Source organism: Eretmochelys imbricata, chromosome 18 (assembly GCF_965152235.1).
Source record: "Eretmochelys imbricata isolate rEreImb1 chromosome 18, rEreImb1.hap1, whole genome shotgun sequence".
In the NCBI taxonomy this organism is placed as follows: domain Eukaryota; kingdom Metazoa; phylum Chordata; order Testudines; family Cheloniidae; genus Eretmochelys; species Eretmochelys imbricata.
Window position 1 is genome coordinate 21,887,203 of NC_135589.1, and position 17,023 is coordinate 21,904,225.

Consider the following 17,023-nt stretch of genomic DNA (forward strand, 5'->3'; position numbering starts at 1 on the left):
TGCTAACCCAGTGTGTGATCATGGTGCACATTTCATATTCATGCCAAGTCGGAGCCACTGGCTTTGGTAATTGTTTAACTTCTGAGTGCCCTGGAGTGGCTGTTGCACACCCTAACCTGGCATTATTTGGGCCATGCCGAGTCACTCGGTGTCTTCGCTCTGGCTGAAATCCTCTTACAAGATTGTGTTTATATCATAATCAGAAAAAGCAGCCTGGAATTAGGAGAGAAATTCTAAGTGCTGAGGCCTGATTCCCAAACTCCTGATGTACCCAGACAAATCTTTGTGTGTGCGCATGAGAGACCGAGAGAGAGAGAGACGCACGTTACCTCTGAAGAGTATAAAAAAGCCAGAGAGCACAGGACAGAGGAGGCATCTTCCTCTTAGAAGCCAAAGCTGGGTCATTTACAGACTTGACAACTCTTCTCTAGAGTTTCACTCTTTGCTGTACTTGGAGGCCTCCCAGCTGCCTGGCCAAGGCTGTGCTGTGCATTCCTGGCCTACGGCCCATTTGTAAAGTAGGATGAGGTCTGGCCTGTCGAGCCCTTTACACAAAGACGGGCTTCCTGGGTACAGACAAATGTCTCCCCTGTTCAAACTGCTTCACTAAATTAACCAAAGAAAGGAGACCGTAGTTACTGTATCCATGGAAACGTGTGTGTTGTCTTAGCAGGGAAGGGCTTTAATGACATATGATATTTATAGGCTGGGAAGGATTCGATTTGTATCAGTAAATGTTGATTTCATCTCACACACACACACACACAAACCGTGGAAAAATATTTCCATCAATAACAATCAAAATGAACAGCTGGGGAAAGTGGTGCCCGAGAACCTGGGAGTTTGGTCGAAGGACCGTCCCTTGGTTCGTTTCGGCGTGCACTGTCAGCAGTTTGTGTGTTAACAATTATATAACTCCGTTTTTTGACTCTCAATGGCTACTGTCTGATGTCCCCCACACCATTTCAAAAGAATGGATATGATTGATAAAAATCTAAAAAAAAAAAAGCACTTAACAAATAAACATCAGTCACTTGAGCAGTGACGCTAACGACCAGTTTAGTAGATTTTTTTGGAAAATGGCTCCAGATTTAAAGTTAATCGCAAGCTGGAGCGTTCTGCTGGCTCGGGGACCACGGGTTCGACACCTGGCAGGGCCGAGCACACAAAAAATGCTCTCGCAGGTATTCGCCCCGGCTGTCAGCAGGAACCTGCAGTGCCCTCAGTAAATGTTCTCTCTCTTCTCAGGGGTTGGCGCCATGACCTGGTCCCCGCTGGCCTGTGGAATTGTTTCTGGAAAATATGATGGTGGAATCCCCCCTTACTCCAGAGCATCGTTGAAGGTGAGGAAGAGGTGCAGCATGATTTGTGGGTTGGTGCGAGGGATGCTGGGTGGAACAGTGTCTCTTTATCACCCCTTGCATTTGAGGTTTTATCCTGCAGCCAGTATGGGGGGGTTCCTGTTGCCTCCCAGTACTTGGTCTCCTTGCTTGAGGCCAGTTTGGTTTCAGGATCATATGAGGGGAGCTGAGGGAGTTGATTGTGGGGGGCTGCACTACCCCACTTGGAAGGACAGGCACTGTAGGCAAAACGCATCATTCCCCCCTTGTTCCAATGAATTCTGCACCTGCATTAAGTAATATGGTGTCGGAGGGGATCTACCTTTAATCACCCGCCTGCTGCAAAGGTGTGTTTAATTTTACTGCAGTGTCACAACTGAGACCCCTCACACGTTCTGGTCCTTGTGCTAAGCATTCCTGTGTGAGGGTCACCCCGTTACCGAGATCTCTGGCTAGAACGCCGCTTCGCTTCATGTTCCTTGTGCGGGTTTGGGGGATTCTGTACAGAATCCTTGATATCTTTGCATTATAGCCCCAAAGATTTATGGGAAGTCCCTTGACGTATGCCGGAGTGATAGAACACACACACAATAAACCCCATTTCCATTGGATTGTTCCCTCTGCGTCTGTGACACAAAGTTCAAGTGGAAGAACCCCTTGCGCTGGCCTCTGGACCTACAATGAGCACATTGCCAGCTCCCTTTGACTCCCAGAAGCACCTTTCCATTGCTTTCAGTGGGAGCTGACCTGGGTCCCAAGCGAGTGCTGGCATCAGCCTGTCTGCGTCCCCAGCCAGTGACGCCCCGTCTCCAGAAGCAGACTGGGGAGGAGGCAGATGCTAAGGACTCTTTCCCCTCTCCCTCAATGTGCCTCTCTTTTCAAAGGGATACCAATGGCTAAAAGACAAGATCCTGAGTGAAGAGGGAAGGAGACAGCAGGCAAAGCTGAAGGAGCTGCAAGCCATTGCAGAGCGCCTAGGATGCACCTTGCCACAGCTCGCGATCGGTAAGCAGCTTGCAAGACGCAGAGCAAGAGAGATCGTCCTCCCCCAGCCTTTGTCACTGGAATGCAGCAGCGGGGCACTGGATAAGAATAGCCTCGTTCCCTGGCAGTGATACCGAATTCCAGACCATCCGACCCAGCTCCTTGCTTCTCTTGCGCCTGCTCGCATGAAAAGCTGCTCCGAGGGGACCGGAATTTCGTTTCCTCTATTCACTGCCCACGGTTGCCCCGAGACAGGTGGAGTCTGTCAGAGCGGGAAATACCAGCCTCCATGGCCAAAGAAAGCCTAACCGAGGTGCCCTCCCTGCCTGGGCACATCTCCCCCACCAAGCCCGCCTCTCCTGGCCGTATAAACATGCTCTGGGTTGTACGTGCACAGCACCTTGCATCGAGTTCTTCCACGCGCTGGACGCTCCGGCCAGTTGTGGCCGGAGAATGAAGAGCTGCTTCTGCAGCTCTGCACTGCATTTTTTATTAAAGTAAAGAATGACGTGTGTGCGCCGCAGTGAACCCCCTGTCCTTAGCTCCCCTAACCCTTTCTGTCACTCCAGCCTGGTGTCTGAGGAACGAAGGAGTCAGCTCCGTTTTGCTCGGCGCTTCCAATGCAGACCAGTTAATGGAGAATATCGGAGCGATACAGGTCAGTTCCCACATATAGCCTGGCAAATTTCCCTTGCTTAAAAACGTAGGCATGATCTTTGGCTTGCTCAGAGTTTGAGAGAAACTAACTCCTTATAGAGTTTATATCGTTAAAAAGAAATGAACCATATTGCAACGGTTGTAATAGATCAGTGCAAGGTGGGATGTGCCTTGCAGCTGCACTTGTTTTGCAGGTATTAACGAGGGCTATTACATGGGGCTCATTTAGTAAGAGGGGGCTTTAAGACTTTGACTTGGTGTCATGGCTCATAAGTCCTTGGATCAACCTTCGTGAGAGCTGTCAGTTGAGCTTTGGATCGGACCTTTAACAAATCCCGTAACAGATTCTTTCAGTGAACCAAGTTATTCTGAAAACTCTGTTGTTTGACCCATCAACCCTTCTATTTAGTAAATTGTACATGATACTGAAGGAACCAATAACGCCTTGAATTCACACCCATGTGCTTTATTTCTTTAACCATGTATTTCAGCCGTTGGTTTTGGCTGACTTTGCTTTCCCGTTTACCTTTGTTTTCCAAAGCGTTCACGCAGGTAACGGAATTTTTTTTCCACACTATAATTTGTGGTTGCAGGGAAGCTCATGACCATCACTAGCTCAATCAGCCCCTGCTGGTCCCTGTCACAAGCGAGGATGTAGGTGGTTTTAGTGTTGCCTGCTGGTCAATACAGTTTATTAGTGAGCGTCTTGTGCACCTCGATACTATGTGCTGTCATTATCACCTTCTTAAACTCCACCAGTGACCACTTATCCCAAAGCCAGCAGGGGAATGTTGGCAGCTCAAGTTTTGCAGGTTGATGGGTCCCTTGAGACAACTTCAGCGCTGACTTACATTCTGATTTTCTTTGTATGTATGTTGTATACAGGTTCTTCCAAAATTGTCCTCTTCTATTATACACGAGATCGATAGTATTTTGGGCAATAAACCATACAGCAAAAAGGACTACAGATCCTAACTGTGCCTGCTGTCCCCCGGACTCTCTCGACTCCTAGTCTTCTGTTTGCTTGCTTAAGCTTTACTGAAGCCAAGGGAAGAGTGTGATTGGCATCCGAAGATACCACGTGGCAAGATGTTCTGGAGAAGTTGTTTACCCTGTTGCTGCAAGACTACATAGGCTTATTATGCACCATTTCTTTTGAATGCAAGAAGAGTCCCAGGCTGGGAAGATTTCAGGCCTCTGGGCTTCCTTTTGTAAAAGGAGAAACTACGTTTTTCACAAACGCACGCAGAATATCTCTGCTTTTTGTTGATTCCAGCTCCTGTACGATGTGCTTGAATATTCAGATCTGACACACACACCATTTCCCTGTAAGAATTCTAGTCTCTCTGTTCCAAAAGCAACGCTGGCTTTACAATGATCTGGCTAATGTGAGTGCGGAGGACTGTCTGTGGTAACCATCTAAGAATGTTAGAAACAGCTGTTTCGGGAGTACTGCCTGCATCTCCCAGCTGGTTCTGTTCTTTAGTTTGCTCTGTATCTATTTCTGTTGGAGAAGATTGAATACTTCAAAAAATACAAAGTGAATCAGCCAAGTTGTTGGCAAGCCGCTGTAAGAGTTCATGCTCTGCGATTCGGTAGCCTCCCCAAGGCCCGCACTGGGGCCGCGGGTGTTTGTCACAATGCTTTTTTTAATTTTTCTAGTGCCTCATATTGACCTTCTGAGGTGGTGGTGCTATTCGCACAAGGCCTGAGCCCACTCAGTTCCAATCAGGGGGCTTTCTTTCCCTGTGAACAGGCTATGTCCTCAGCCCAGGCACCTCTTGGCCTCAGTGGGCTTCCCGGGAGCTTTGCGGAGGACTGAGTGCAGGACGCAGTTTGTGACTTTGAACAGAAATGGCGCGCTGGCATTGAAGGCATTCCAGTCAGAATCCCTCACTGTGCTGGTGCTTTTCTCTCCAGCAGGCAGTGCTGTTTTAACACGAGCATCTTGCTGGTTTCATTACTTCCTCTGTCATTCACTCAGGTCTAGGTTCTCATTTACAACTAATATGAAGTTTTACATGTACAATGTTTATACTAAACATTTTAAACAGTGTAACTGTTTAGTATGAAAGAGAGCAGAGACCTTCAATTAATCTCTGTCCAGAAAACATCTAGCTTTAATTTTAGATGCTTGATTTCCTTAACACCCAGAATCTGTGATATTTCGTAAGCAACCTCTGAAACTGCTTGAGCCAGTCATTGCTTTAAAAGGAGCAGGGCAGACAGGGATTTAGTTTACATGTGTTCAGTGGACAATCATGGAGTATCGTTACCAACTGCACACAGTAAATGATGGTAATGAGCAATTTAATCCAAGAGGATGTCGGTGTAAGGAGTTCAAGCCACCAGACTTGCGGCTGTGTCTGGTCTGTGGCTGGGTGCTGCTCAGTAATGTGGATACTGCACACTGGACTGAACAGCTGTAGTGCGTATTTTTGAGAATCTTTTGCCTTTGCAAACAAAAAAAAATATTTTTTGTATGTTACAAAATCATTATTCTTGTTTCAGATCCCTGACTTGTATGGGCTGCCACCTGATATGGTACCAACTTTCCCCTAAAATTTCAGTCTGCATTTGTAGGTACTTGTTTCACTGATGACATATGTGCACAGCTATTACAGGGAGATAGCTTGGTCTCGCTTGCCAGATGAATTACTTCGGTAGACTGCTCAGTTCCCCAAAGATTAATCTCATCTTTAGACTGATTGTGGAACCCCTGAGTCAACTTGATATAACAGTCAACAAATACATATTCATTTCCTGTCCTAAACTCATAGGTAACGTTGCTGGTGCCGTTAAACGGATGCCACTTTCCACCCCAGAGGTGGCTGCATTTCACTGTTGGCTATATGGATCCCTTTGGGATGGTTCTGCAAATCAGATGCTATCGGATAAGCCACTTCACACTAGGTGGTCTGAGATCTAAAAGCCGCAGAAGTTTTGCATTACTGTAGTAATCTCATACTTCAATTTTTGGTATAATGTTGGTAGTATTTTCTCATAACCATTGCATAGATAACCACATGTTTAGACTACAGATAAGATTCTGTTTCAGACTTCCAGGAGCTATCCCCTTGTCAAGTGCTGGAATAATTCTGCACCCTAAGGGTAGCAGAAACCTATCTAATTTGGATGGTCTACAAGGCAGGCACAATAATACTAATGAACAATGATAAAGCAACAGTGGTGAGGAATCATTGTTCCCTGGCAGGGGTTAATGTTTTTAAGGACTCTGACTGCATTTATTTAGGTTTTACAAATATTAGTGCTTCTGTTCCCCTTTTTCTCTTTCAAGGGGCAGCTGGTCCAAGCACTCGCCCAGCAACACTCAGGGAGCTGGGAACTTGCTCCGAAAATGCACTTGCATTTCTTGTATTAATTGGCACTACCCAAGCAGTGCCTGTTTGGCGTTTGTACAGAGATTGTGTGTGTACATGGGTCACGCAAACCTCTCTAGCACAGCAGGATCAGAGCACTGCCCCAACCTACAAAAAACCCACAGGTCCATTGGCAGAGCTTTTTAAAACATCCCTCAGCTGTGGCCTCCCACCACCGTAGGTTACTGCAGCTACCTTGCGGAAAGCTGATTCGCTTGGACCATTTTTGTCTTGCTCCTTTTTAAAAGGCATTTCTGCACACCCCCTGGACTGGTCTCTTTACAGCTGGTAGTGTGAGCTCGGCCTGTCTTAAGTCCCTGCCTGGAGGTAGCTCCCTGGGCTCAGGCCCCAGTGCAGAAAGACAAGTTGTGATTTGCACCAGTTTATTCCTGATTGACTTTGCAAATTAGAATATAAATTACACCTGTGCATGACTCTGCTGGTCTGCGGTAGGGGTCTGAACCCCCACCCATGGCTGTAACCTCACCATATGACCAACGTGCTCAATGCTGTCTTGCTGAGCCACTGCTGTTCCTGCCCCCCATCCAGCCCCAGCCCCTGCCCTGTTGTAATCAAACCCTGGTTACGGCCAGCTGCCTTAATGGTTCTCATGCAGAATGCTGCTCTGAGTGAGAACTGTGTACGGGGCTGCTCAGTGTTTCAGGCCTGACGCTTGTTGCTACTGAATTTAAATTTCCTTTCATATTAGCGTTGGAGGCTGGATTAAAAATTGTACAGTTTTTAAGCTGCTGTAAAAAGGTGGTTGGCCAGTTGCATGGGGTGTTAGCTTCCTGCAGCGCTGCATGTTCAGGGGGGCGGGCTGTGTCCTGCAGGCAGGCAGGAGGGACGAGAGCCTGTCCCCGTACTCGCAGTGCTCTGCCATACACCTGTGAGCAGGGGAATAAACACCTGGCTTGTGGGCACTGAGAAAGGGCCCACTGCTCGGGTATCAGCTGCTCTAGGAGTAGGCTAGTCAGCGATTCATTGCCTTTGGTGGTGGTGGTAAACCCCAAGCAGAAATGCCCCAGGAAAGCTCAGCGTGTTGCTCCGCAGCAGCAGGGAGCAGGTTTGGGTCTCCCCAGCGTAAGGAATGGGCAGAGAATGTTCCCCGGCAGGGTGAGTGAAGGATGGTGACAGCCTTGCCTACGATTGCACTTTAGCAGCTGCTGTTTGTCTGGCTTGTCCAATGTTAGCCCCAGCGCTGCAGTGTCCCCAGGGAGCGCTGTGGGGTGCTGCACATGTTCAGGTGAACGTTATCCTAAAACCACCCCCCGGATCCCAACGCTTGCTCCTGTGGCCCCCGAGCGTCCCCTCCCAGAGCTGTTCAAGGGGGTTTCCACAACTTCCAGTTGCCTTTTCCGGTCTGAGCCTCCATATCCTACCCCAGGCGATTTGCTTGGTTTCCTGTGCACTTTGTTCTGTGTACGAGGCATGTAACGCAGGTGAGCTCTGGTGTGTGTGCTTTCCCCGTCATTCAGCGAGCCCTGCTCTTTACCCTGGAAAACTCCCCTGCACCTAGTAGCTGTGAATTACCAACGCCAGTGATTGTCCTGTCTTACAGCCAATCCTTGTATGTAAATAAAGCGCTTTCTTTTGAGAGAGAGAGAGACACAGCGAGGGTTGTGATGATTACACTAGCTAGAACTGCATAAATGACAGGCCAAACCAGCTGACTGCATTGTGCTGCTGAATGATGATTGCGATGGACATTCAGCTACTGTATTTATGGAATGACAAAATAAAAGGCCAGCCTGATCTGTCTGCAGGAGGGTTTCCTTGGCTGCTTTGGACCGAAGGCGGCGGGAGCCTGGGCTGCATTAATCCTGACGGGGGGATCCTGCACCATCATGGCACCTCCCCATGCCCTTTGGGTCCCTGCCATGGCATTACTGGGGCCAATCACGTGGCTTCCCTCGTGCTCCAAGCTCAGCCTAGCGCTGCAGGTCCCCCGTTGGTTCCTGTGGCTGCCTGTTTCAAGCAAGATGTGATGTCCCCTGGGGGGGAAACAGCCATCACCCCTCTCAGCACTGAGGCTGCAGAAACCCCTGCTGCCAGCCTGGTGTGGCTCAGCGGCTGCAGGCCTTGCTCAAGCTCAACTCCCCCTGCGCTCAGTGGCTTTCCAGGCCATGGCAATACTTCAGCTCCTTCAGCCTGAAACCCAGGTGCTCAGTTGTCTCAGAGCGGAGAGTAGGGGCCTGTGTTTCTGCTAATGCGCGTTTCAGAAACCACGTGTGCTGAGCCTTTGGTGGAAGGGAATTTCAGCAGCTCTCAGCCCTGGGGAGGGAAAGCCAGAGCCTGTGCATGCATGTACCCCCTCCAAGGGCACTTGCTGTCTCCTGGAGGCGGAAACTCCATGGGCCATGCTGACAGAGCGCTGAAAGGGGGGGGTAGAACAGCGTCCTGCTCTTCCTGTACTGATCGTGTCAGACCTACCTCCTGCATTTTCAAGTGACTCTCGGGAGCTAAAGGCCCCTCCCAAGCTGCCTACAGCCCTTCATTGGCCCATTTCCACTCTGCTGCAGAGGCTGCGGCTGTAACAATAAAAATAATTGGGAAGCGTTTTTGTTGACTCCTTTTTTTAAAGGATTTATTAAAACACAGAAAACAAAAACAAATACACACAGTACAAAGTAAATGTGATTTGTGTTGGCTACAGACGCCAGAAACGCTCCTACAAAAGGTCAGCACGGTTCAGTTAGTATCACAAAATAACAAACCAAGAATCATGAAGGCAAAGTAGCTTTAAATGCTTCTGGTTTTCCCTAGTCTATTCCCCAAATCTTCACTGCCTTAGTCTGTATTTCACTGGAGCTTTTTCAGCTTGCTCAGAATTGTTGCATAATCCCTTCTGTCGATGACCATGTAGGTGGGAGGAGTTAATACTGGCCCCAGTGTCCAGGCATCAGTGCCTTTCCCTGTTGCAGTTACTGGTAGGAGTCTACTTTGTAGTAGAAAAAAAGCAGGTTAAAAAGCGTTGGGGGGGGGGTCATTTTTAGCTAGTTTAACATAACCAGCAGCGAGAGCCTTTTAAAACGCTCATCTCCTTGTTGGGGGGGGGGGGAAGAGGAGGTACGGAAATGGTTCAAACACAGCCTAGTGCCAAGTAATCTTACCCAAAACAAAACACTGCTACAGGAAATCTAGCCATTGAGGAGGGAACCATCACAAATGAACTTTGGACAGAAGAACACACTGGTAGCTCTGTAAACATCAGAGATATGAACTATGAGAGTTGCTAATTTCCCTTCCATTAAAAGCCTTTGCGCTCATTAAAAATCTTCTTGCCACAAAATAAGGTGGCAGGCCACAGTGCATTGGCTTCCTCTGCACTAGAATGGGGCCTGCCTGCAAAGACAAGGCTATTGTTTGCCCCCATTCCATGCTTGCAACTCTTCAGTGTCCGCTCCCAGCGGCTGACTCTCAGGAGCGGACTGCCCAGCTATTACAGAATGCATTTCACCCCCCACAGGCATGCATCCCCACCAAAATGCAGCCACCTCTGGAGTGCACGCTGCATTATCCTTCCCTGGGAGACACACTGGTACCCCTACCCGTCCTGACTGAAGAAGCCCTGTTCCAGGTCAGCCAGGATCTGGGAGCGAGCACTGACAGCCGTTCTTTTTCCTGTGTCACATTGTGCTGGGGGCAGCCAACTTGCCCTGTGGAAGGAGGGGACGGGGTGAAAAGCTACTGCTGCAGAGTTAATCCTGGCCCTGCTGTTTTCAGGCACCGTGCTACTGCATACATGCAGCCACTGCAGTGCCGTTAGCAAGGGGCTAGCACTATGCAGGGAGACCTGGCCTATTAACAAACCTAGCCCTACCAGTGAGTAAGCCAGCCCCAGCCTTCTGCATTGCATGTTCCAGAGGAGACAATCGACAGATGATTGCCATCCCAGAGCCTGGACGTCTTCCACTGTCCCAGCAATCGCTCACCAAGCCATACTGGAGTAGGGCTATTTCACTAGGAGGGTGGTGAAGCACTGGAATGCGTTACCTAGGGAGGTGGTGGAATCTCCATCCTTAGAGGTTTTTAAGGCCCAGCTTGACAAAGCCCTGCCTGGGATGATTTAGTTGGGGCTGGTCCTGCTTTGAGCAGAGGTTGGACTAGATGACCTCCTGAGGTCTCTTCCAACCCTCATCTTCTATGATTCTGGGGGGGGGCGAGTGCTTCCTCGCTCTGCTCCAGTTCAACCTCCAGAATCCAGTGAACCACCAAGCCCAAGGAGAAGGTTCTGGCTGGAGCAGAGCTGGATATGAAGTGATGAGGGAATTCAAGGAAGGTAGATGCAGCGTTTGACCCAGGAGCACTTCCCTGACACGCCTCGCTCCTCTCCTGCCAATCAGCGTCTGTGCCAAGAAAGGGCTGGCAATGTCGGGTGCAGGGAGGAAGAGGGTCCGGCTGGGCATAGAGTCCCCCCCACACACACACACCAGTGCTTGCCAAGCAGCAGCTGTGCCGGCAAGCGGGGGGCTCCTCCTCGGCCATGGGTGGCTTTCACCGCAGGCGGGTGCAGTGAAAGGCAGATTAGAGAGGGCAAAATGGCTCCCCAAAGGAGGAGGTACAGCACAGCTGCTATCTCGGGGCACTGGCCTGGGGGCAGGCAAGGCGGACGGGCTGCCTTTTGTTCTCTGCCCCAATAAGAAGGACGCCCCCAGCCCTGTGGCTCAGTAAATGGATACAGCAGACCCTAGGCCTCAGCTAACATAACAGTGCAGGGTCTTTGCTGTCAGCAACTCAGCTCTCACGCCGGACTGGGAGAAATGTTTCTTGGGGTGTGCAGTGACCTGGCAGTCTGCAGGGCAGCGACCTGCTCACCAAACCCAACACAGAAACAAACGCCTGCTTCTTACACCAACAATCCCCAGCTCCCCACGCTGCGTGTTACCTGTGAAGCCAGGTGCCAGCTGTCCACACTCTGGGCCAGGCAGGAAGGTCCTAGGTGACTGTTCACAAGTGTCTATGGAGGTAACTACAGCACCTGCATCGTACGTAGCTCACGTCATCCTAACCCACCCAAGGCTTTGACCCCCTGAATCCCACGCGATCTGCTAGACCAGCTAGATCTGTGTATTAGCTCAGAAAACTGCCCTCAGTCAGCACAGGCTAGGCAATTCGTCTGTTCAGTACAGGCCAGGAGTCAGTGAGCAGTCCGGAAATATAAACACAGCTCGTTTAACCCATTCCCTGCTGGTGAGACAGACATCTCCTGCAGCATGTGTGTTCTCCCTTGGTGCCTGCGGAGGGTTGGCAGGACGGCGGGCACATTCTCCCTCGCATACACGGGACATTTGGCAGCAGAACAGTGCATGCATTTGCTCAGACACAAAACGGACATAAAAATAGAACGACCCTAGGAGGCTACAGAAAAGAATTAAGCCTGGCTCCTAACTGACACCTCAGGGTAACTGGACTAGAAACAGAGCTTCCAATACGGTCTCCCTTTACATGTCGATAAAACCAGAGACATAAATACTGTTACTAGATAATCCCTTCATAATTCAGCCAACATTGTCAAGACAAACTCTTCAAGTCTTCAATAAGAAAGTGCAAAAAATGTACAAGGAAATGAAATCCCCTTCTAAGAAGTTCTTGAAATGGGCTGGGGGACGGTTTGTTTTGAAGAACACTTTAAAATGTGAGCAAGGCAGCCCCTGGCCCCAACACCCACTGGGCTGAGAATTAGTCTTCGATGCAGATGATGTCACCAAGCTTCCCCTTGCGTTCCAAGGCTGCACCATCTTTCAGTGACTCGGCTACTTTTTTATCGGGGTGGCTGGAGGGCGGCCCATTGGGTGTCGCTGCAAGAACAAAAGTGAATGCGTTACAGGCCACCTGGTTTCCATTCCCCTCCCTGTCGTGTGGGCTACCACGTGCACGGAAACGCAGTGCAAGGTGACGGCAAAGCGGGCGTGACTGACCCCAAGGAGCAGAGAAGGCAGGGCCACTGGCCAACCTAAAGGAAACGTTCTTAGAAGCAAGCACACCAGCTGCATTCCCCTAGCCCAGCACCCGCGTGCACACACGTCCGTGTTCAGTTCACAAATAAGCACCACCCGATAGCAAGGCAAATGCAACATTTACACAATAAGGTGCTTATGGCCCAGTGCACACAGCTCCGCTGCTCGCTCCAGCTCACTGCTGGGATTGCTTGAAGCGTGCTGGCTTGTCAAAACTGCTGTCAGTGGCCCTGAGCGGGCAGCGGGCTGGGCCGAGGGGAGAGAGGCACGTGGTGAACTCTCAGCCTTCTCAAGCAGTAGCTGAAGAGTCAAAATGTAGCGCTCTATGAGCAGGAAGGAACACAATGGTGAAGGCTCTGAGGGAATGGTCCCCGGGGATGGCAATGGGCAAGACAACTGAGAATAACAAACCGCTCTCAGAAATAGCCTGACTTAGCACCTTGCAGAAGTGACAGCTGTCCCGGAGAGTCCTTTCCGTCCCTGGAGCAGCTTTGCTCCCTGCATGTGGCCTTAAATTGCAGCATGGGCAGTTTAGGTTGGACATTAGGCAAAACTTCCTAACTGGAAGTTAAGCACTGGAATAAGTTGTCTAGGGCGGTTGTGGAATCTCCATCATTGGAGATTTTTAAGAGCCGGTTAGACAGACACCTGTCAGGGACGGTCTAGATAATACTTAGTCCTGCCGGGAGTGCAGGGGACTGGACTAGATGACCTCTCGCGGTCCCTTCCAGTCCTATGATTCTGTGTGTCACACACTGACCACAGGGGGCCATGCCGCCCACCACGGAAACTCAGCCACCCGTGGGGCAGAACACCCAGTGCTGTGCCAACGGGCAAAATGGGCGACAGGGGGGTCGCAAAGGAAGACGCTCTCAGTAGGCAGTTCTAACATGACATTATATGTCATAAGATGAGCCACTATTAAGAAACGTAACCTTAAGGGATCTAGTACTGTAGGGAACCGTTTCTGGGGGGTGGATCTCATCAACTGGAAAGTGCCTCCAGGCGACGCTGGCAGCCCTTGGCTAGCGGAGGCATTGCTGATGGGTAATTTCCATGTCTCACCATCATGAACCAGACACCAGGTGTTGGGTTTCATTCTATTTTCATATAAAGTCATGATGGCTGGCAGGGCTTGGTCACATGGCCAGGGAGCTCTGCCCTGCCACTGGATACTTTACAGGAACTCATTTCCTGGGTCTAGGAGGAAACTGCAAGACAAAGACACTGAAAATCGCCTCAGCCACCTGTGAGGCTTGTCCCGTTGTGTCTGGAACAGGAGCTTTGTGCAGAGAAAAGGGGACACCCGGGGCTAACTCCTGATTTGGACCAGGACTGGGCTCACGGTCAGGAATCAAGTAGGACAATGCCAGGCAGTCCTGCGTGCTGAAGAATGGCCTCACGGGTGAGACCCAGCAGCGCTCTGAGGGTGGGCTAGCCTCCCAGCACCTCTGGGTGTGTCTGCCCGGCAGACTCACACCAGCGCATAGCAGTGTAAACATGGCTGCTGGGGCGGCAGCTAGGTCCGAACTCAGGAGTGAGCCTGAGCTGACTGTCTGCACCGCTGGTTTACGGGCACTAGCTCCAGCAGGGCTAGCATAAGTCGGGCTCCCAGCTGCAGTGCAGACATTCCTCGGAGTGCTACCTCTAAAAACAAGGGGCTTCCAGCCCAGCCCAGCCCAGCAACCTTGGAGAGAATTCCACAGCGCGCTGCAAGGAGGAGGAGAGGAGAGGAAACCTACTCGAATGATCCTTGCAAAGCGGTGAATTATCCTGGCTAAAGACTGCTTGTTGACTGACGATTCCTATTGCCCTCTGACACGACCGCACCAAGAGACACGCCGAATCCTCTGGGGCAGTAAGAGTTTTCCCAGAGCTTGGCTTATTTGCTGAAGACTCCTTTGCATTTCAGATGAGATCTAAGGTGAGTTCAGTGCCACCATGGTAAAAATACAAGGGAGAAATGGACGGCAGAGCCTCCTGTGTTGCTGTGACTGGTGTGTTCGTTAATGCACTAACTGGTAGCTCAGACAAGACACAAACCAAGGGAGAGGGAGGAAAGTTTAAATGGATGCAAAGTCCTGGAAAAAGAGAAGGTTCTGGCTGCACATCATGTCTCACTGACGGGCCCTCTGCACTGGGAGCTCACATCCTGGTGAGGAGCTTCCCCGATATTTGTGCAATGCCAACCTCATCAATACAGCACTGACTGAACTCAAGTCCAAGCAGGCACTGGGCTCAGAGTAAAACTTGGGATGGATTCTCTGGGAGCTGGCTCTTCTGTAGGCTTTCCAAAGCCCTGACCTGCAATTTGGAAGGGATGACACCAGACAGGTTCCATGCAAAAGTACACATGCTGTATCCACACCAGTATGTTCTCAAGGCAACATGGCTCATCAGCCTAGGAACTTCCTGTCTTCAGGAGCAGAAGGGAATGTGAGGTTTGATTTGAGGAACTGGCATGAGAACAGGGAAAACTATTCTGTGCAAAGAGAACAAAATGCAGAGATTCCAGAAATCAAAGATGTCCGTGAAGCCACTACACTGGGCATTACCTGCTAGCCATGACCTAGCATCGCAAGCATGAGCCTAACTACGCACACGAGAAGAACGGGACACTCCCCAGATATGTTACCAAAAAAACAACAACGCAACCAAACTGGTGGGTCTGAGATGAGTCCCCCCAAAACAGGGATGCCTAATGACAGGCACACTAGCCCCACGGCTCTGCAAACACTCTCCGTACCGACTCAGAATTGCAAGCAATGTTGATGTTCCTTATCCTTACAGAGCTGGAGCTAGGTGTTTCGTAGCGTGCCACGAGCGATAAGCCCTGTGCCCTAGGAGCTCTGGAGCCCCGGAGCCCCGTTCCTTCACATGTTACTTTGTGAACGGTGCGGACGGAAAGGCTGCTCCCCGTCTGACCCCGTCAAACCAAAGAGCTTCACTAAACGCAGGGGCACCGCTGCTCACTGGCATTAGTGGGTGCAAAGACATGGGAGGGTGGGTCAGAACCCAAGAGAGGCCCCATCATTTCACTCCAGCATCTCCGCAGCGACTACACCAGTTACAGCTGCTCTCTGGGGACTACCCCCGGAGCTGACTGCCTGGAGGAATGACTTGCCCAGCAGCATGTGACTAGGGGCCGTGTGGAAGAGACAGCTGGGCTACCACCATTTAAGGAGACAACACTAACTATATGCTCCTGAACATTCTGGATTTATTAACTCATTCCACCTCGTGATTTGCTGACACTTAGAGTTAATCACGTTACTAGGCAGAGCCTGAGAGATGAGACAATACGATACGTTTAGCAGATAGTAATAAGCATGGCCTTACCTCAGGTGGGAATAAGAACTGCAGAGGAAAATCTTGGAAACGGCTAAATATCTATTGATAAGAGAGAAAACATCTTGCTTGCCCAGTGGTCTTTGGCTTTGCTTGTGGCCCAGTGAAATTTGCCACTTTAATTTCTGCAGTTAGAGAAAGAGGCTGCTAGAAATCTCAACCTACCGGTCACGTAAGGTCCCAGCGGCATCTGACTGTAGTTGACAATCCCACCTGGTCCAGGACCCCGGAAGTTTGGCCCAAAGTTGTTGTTGTAGAGCTGGGAGGACGCGAAGGAGCCCTGGAGAAACAGGAGAAATAACGGCTATGGTGCTCTCCAGACAACCAGCCCTGCTCTCCCTGCTTGCCACGCACTGGCATGACCGGGACACGTCCCAGGCTACCTGCTCCACTTCTACTCAGGCAAAATGCCCCGGGGGTCTCCAAAGAGAGCATTGCTCAGACACCACCGTGCTGAGCGTGGGAGGCAGAGACGTTTGGCCTACGTAAGGAACGCAGGACACGGCACGCAGAAGTTAGAGATGGAAAAGGCCTGTTAGGTCAGTGTATCCATCCTCTGCCGATTAACTCCCTAACACTGCACCATACAGAGACGCTTTGCAAGGGACTCTCCAGGCTGGTCACCAGACTGAACAACTCCACTAGCACAAGCCAGACAGCCCAAGCTGCTGGGGGCCTGTGCGGCCCAGGCCCCGTGTTTCTTTTCGGCTCTCTCTGACCTGCTGGACTGTGGGGTCCCCTCCTCGGTTAGTGAGACGACTCAGGATGCTCCGTTCAGACATCTGCAGGCGAGCAGCGACTGGTGGTATCCTGGACAGCATGGAGGGCAAACGGGTCACATCTGCCTTCATGTCACTCAGCAGCTCCTCAAGCTGGTTCAGAACTGCAACACAGACACACGGATTACACCCAGCGTAGCTAGGAAACCTGCTCTCCCACGCTGAGCGGGGGGATCCTGGGGAGGGAGCAGAAGGGACAAACTGATTCCAGTGGGGTTACGTGGGGGGTGAAAACACGGTGACACGTCCTGGACACTGGAGGAGAGGAGACACAGGAGCTGTACTGGGAGAGCTGGCGGGGCTCAGAGATAGTTTGCAGAGAGGGACACGGATTTGAAGTTGAGTGGGCGTACGGGGGCGTTGTTCTCCACACGTGCCGAATGCCTGCACCTCCTTCACCGCACACTTCTGTGCCGAAAGGAAGTGATTTTCACATACTTTGTGCCCTCCTAATTCCACCCCTGAGCCATCCCCCTCAATCCCAGCTAATGTCAGAATCCCGCAAGCTCTGGGCCCCTCTAGCCACACCGGAGCAGCCATCACAACAGGCTGTGCACCTGCCTGAAGCCACGTGC

At 50.7% G+C, this 17,023-nt stretch overlaps 2 protein-coding genes across 6 annotated transcripts in view; one reads left to right on the forward strand and one right to left on the reverse strand.

The window, feature by feature from the left end:
- Positions 1–8,817, forward strand: part of KCNAB2 (potassium voltage-gated channel subfamily A regulatory beta subunit 2) — a 109,318-nt gene extending 100,501 nt beyond the window's left edge. For all 5 annotated transcript variants that reach the window (XM_077837281.1, XM_077837278.1, XM_077837282.1 and 2 more), the window contains 4 exons: positions 1,249–1,343; positions 2,225–2,345; positions 2,894–2,982; positions 3,867–8,817. In XM_077837281.1, coding sequence (XP_077693407.1) covers positions 1,249–1,343; positions 2,225–2,345; positions 2,894–2,982; positions 3,867–3,956 — 395 coding nt within the window. In that variant the 3' untranslated portion in view covers positions 3,957–8,817. The remainder of the gene's footprint in view (positions 1–1,248; positions 1,344–2,224; positions 2,346–2,893; positions 2,983–3,866) is intronic.
- Positions 8,818–12,035: 3,218 nt separating this feature from the next.
- Positions 12,036–17,023, reverse strand: part of CHD5 (chromodomain helicase DNA binding protein 5) — an 81,224-nt gene continuing 76,236 nt past the window's right edge. The window contains exons 39-41 of the mRNA XM_077837592.1: positions 16,389–16,552; positions 15,835–15,949; positions 12,036–12,162 (exon numbers count right to left, since the gene is read on the reverse strand). Of these exons, the coding sequence (XP_077693718.1) occupies positions 12,044–12,162; positions 15,835–15,949; positions 16,389–16,552 (398 nt within the window). The 3' untranslated portion in view covers positions 12,036–12,043. The remainder of the gene's footprint in view (positions 12,163–15,834; positions 15,950–16,388; positions 16,553–17,023) is intronic.